General features: G+C 37.2%; 1 protein-coding gene across 1 annotated transcript in view; it reads left to right on the forward strand.

Moving 5' to 3' along the window:
• GPATCH2L (G patch domain containing 2-like) overlaps positions 1-1,011 on the forward strand; it is a 36,266-nt gene extending 35,255 nt beyond the window's left edge. Inside the window, exon 8 of the mRNA XM_008567074.1 lies at positions 914-1,011. Within this exon, the coding sequence (XP_008565296.1) occupies positions 914-1,003 (90 nt within the window). The 3' untranslated portion in view covers positions 1,004-1,011. The remainder of the gene's footprint in view (positions 1-913) is intronic.
• The last annotated feature ends 995 nt before the right edge of the window (positions 1,012-2,006 follow it).

The following is a 2,006-nucleotide window of genomic DNA, read 5'->3' on the forward strand; positions in this document are numbered from 1 at the left end:
CCATTCGAGGTCAATAGATATTTTACAGATGAGAAACTGAAATTACTTTGTATCCTGAAGGCAATATTTCATTTAGCTCTCACAATAATCCTGTAAAATAGATAAGACAAATAGCAATACATCCATTTTACAGATGAGAAACTGAAATTACTTTGTATCCTGAAGGCAATATTTCATTTAGCTCTCACAATAATCCTGTAAAATAGATAAGACAAATAGCAATACATCCATTTTACAGATGAGGACAGTAAAACTGAAAGAGATTATATCATTTTTTTTTTCCTGCTGTTGGCGTGCTGGGGCGCCTGCAGTGAGCCTGGCCAGAATGTGACTGCCACAGCCTTCCTCCTCACCCAGGTGACCCTGGTTCCAAGGTTATGTTATTTTTAACACGCAGCAACTCAGTGGTAGTTTGGTACTAAAAGTTAGATATCCTAATTCTTAGTCCAGTTCTCTTTCCACTATACTATGGTGCTGGTATGTGCTAACCAGTTGTTCTCAGAAACATTTTGCCAGGGTAAGGAAATGAAAAGGTAATTTCATGCTAATCTTCTTTGGAACAAGGGCTAATACATAGTTGATAATCAATAGGCATAAGTTCTTGCTATGTCAGTTGGAAAGTACTGTCTTCTGCCATTTAAAGGATTATAGTATATCTGAAGTTTTTGAAAAGTTGTTCTTTAACAAGGAATAGTCTTTTAATTTTTTTTTAGGTGTGACTAAAAAATGATCAGGCATGCTATAGTCATGGGTATACTATTAAATGTCTGTACCTTTATTGAATGCTGTCTGTATTTGGTATGACAAAGGAATGGTCAGTTAAAGGGGAAAAATAATCAAATAGTAGGTTACCCTTTGAGATCAGGTCTGTTTCATATAAACCTTATTAAAGCAATCTTATTTGTTCCCACAGTTTAATCCCCTTTCTCCTCTGTACTCCCTGGATGTTCTTGCTGATGCTTCTCACCGAAGGTGTTCACCAGCACACTGCTCTGCCAGGTAATTGTCCTCAAGTGGCTCTTATTTTCTTCTGGGCAATACCGTATCCCTTTTTATAACAGTTCAAGTTGTAAATTATGTTTGTGTATACTATCCAATTTGATCCTTGCAAAACTTTTTTGAGGTAAATGGATGTTTTACAGCTACAGAAACTGAGGCAGAGCGGTGAAGTATCTTTCCTGTGGTCACATAGCTAGTATGTGATTAAATTTCAACTTTGACCTAAGTCTTCTGGCTTATATTTTATATTATTTCTGCTGCTAAAAGCCCCGTCTTCAAAGAACATTATTAATGTTCCTTGCCATGACCTGCAAAACCCTGCATAATCTGACTTCTCCCTACATGTTTAGCCTCCTTTCATATAATTGTTCCCCCCCCTTTCTGGGAGAGAGACTCAGCTGCTCCAAAGAGCTCCATGTTGTTCACAAATAGCAATTCGTTTCTGCCTCTGAAACTTCGCATTTGTTCTTTTTGCCTGAAAAACCGTGTTCAAGCTCCTGCCTGTCTCAACTCAGGTGCTACTTCCTCAGAGAGGATCGCTCAGACCATCCTATCTAAATGGGCCGCCTCCAGCACTTTCTGCTCATTATCTGTTTGTTTTCTTTATAGCTCTAATCATAGTATGTAATGAATTTGCTTATTAGTTTATTTTGGTGGGATTTTTTCCCCTACTTTTCCCCCCAGTCTCTCTCTGTAGAATATAAGCTTCAAAGTATAGGGATCTTGTCTTGTTCCCTGATAAATCCCCAGGACCTAACACAGTGTCTGGCACTTGCTGGACATTCAGTATATATTTGTCAAATGAATGAATCTTACACCTCTCAATATAAATGCTCTTGTTAGGTGACATGGTAAGTAAATAAATGGTAGCATCCACTAGCAGTGCTGTTATGCACAAAAGAGCAGCTAATAGGCTGGACCATAGAACTTTTATTATTTCTGGTGGGACAAATATTTTTTTCCCAAGGTTTTTTTTTTTTTTTTTTTTTTTTTTTTTTTTTTTTTTT

This window comes from Galeopterus variegatus, unplaced genomic scaffold (assembly GCF_000696425.1).
Source record: "Galeopterus variegatus unplaced genomic scaffold, G_variegatus-3.0.2 Scaffold290, whole genome shotgun sequence".
Taxonomy (NCBI): Eukaryota; Metazoa; Chordata; class Mammalia; order Dermoptera; family Cynocephalidae; genus Galeopterus; species Galeopterus variegatus.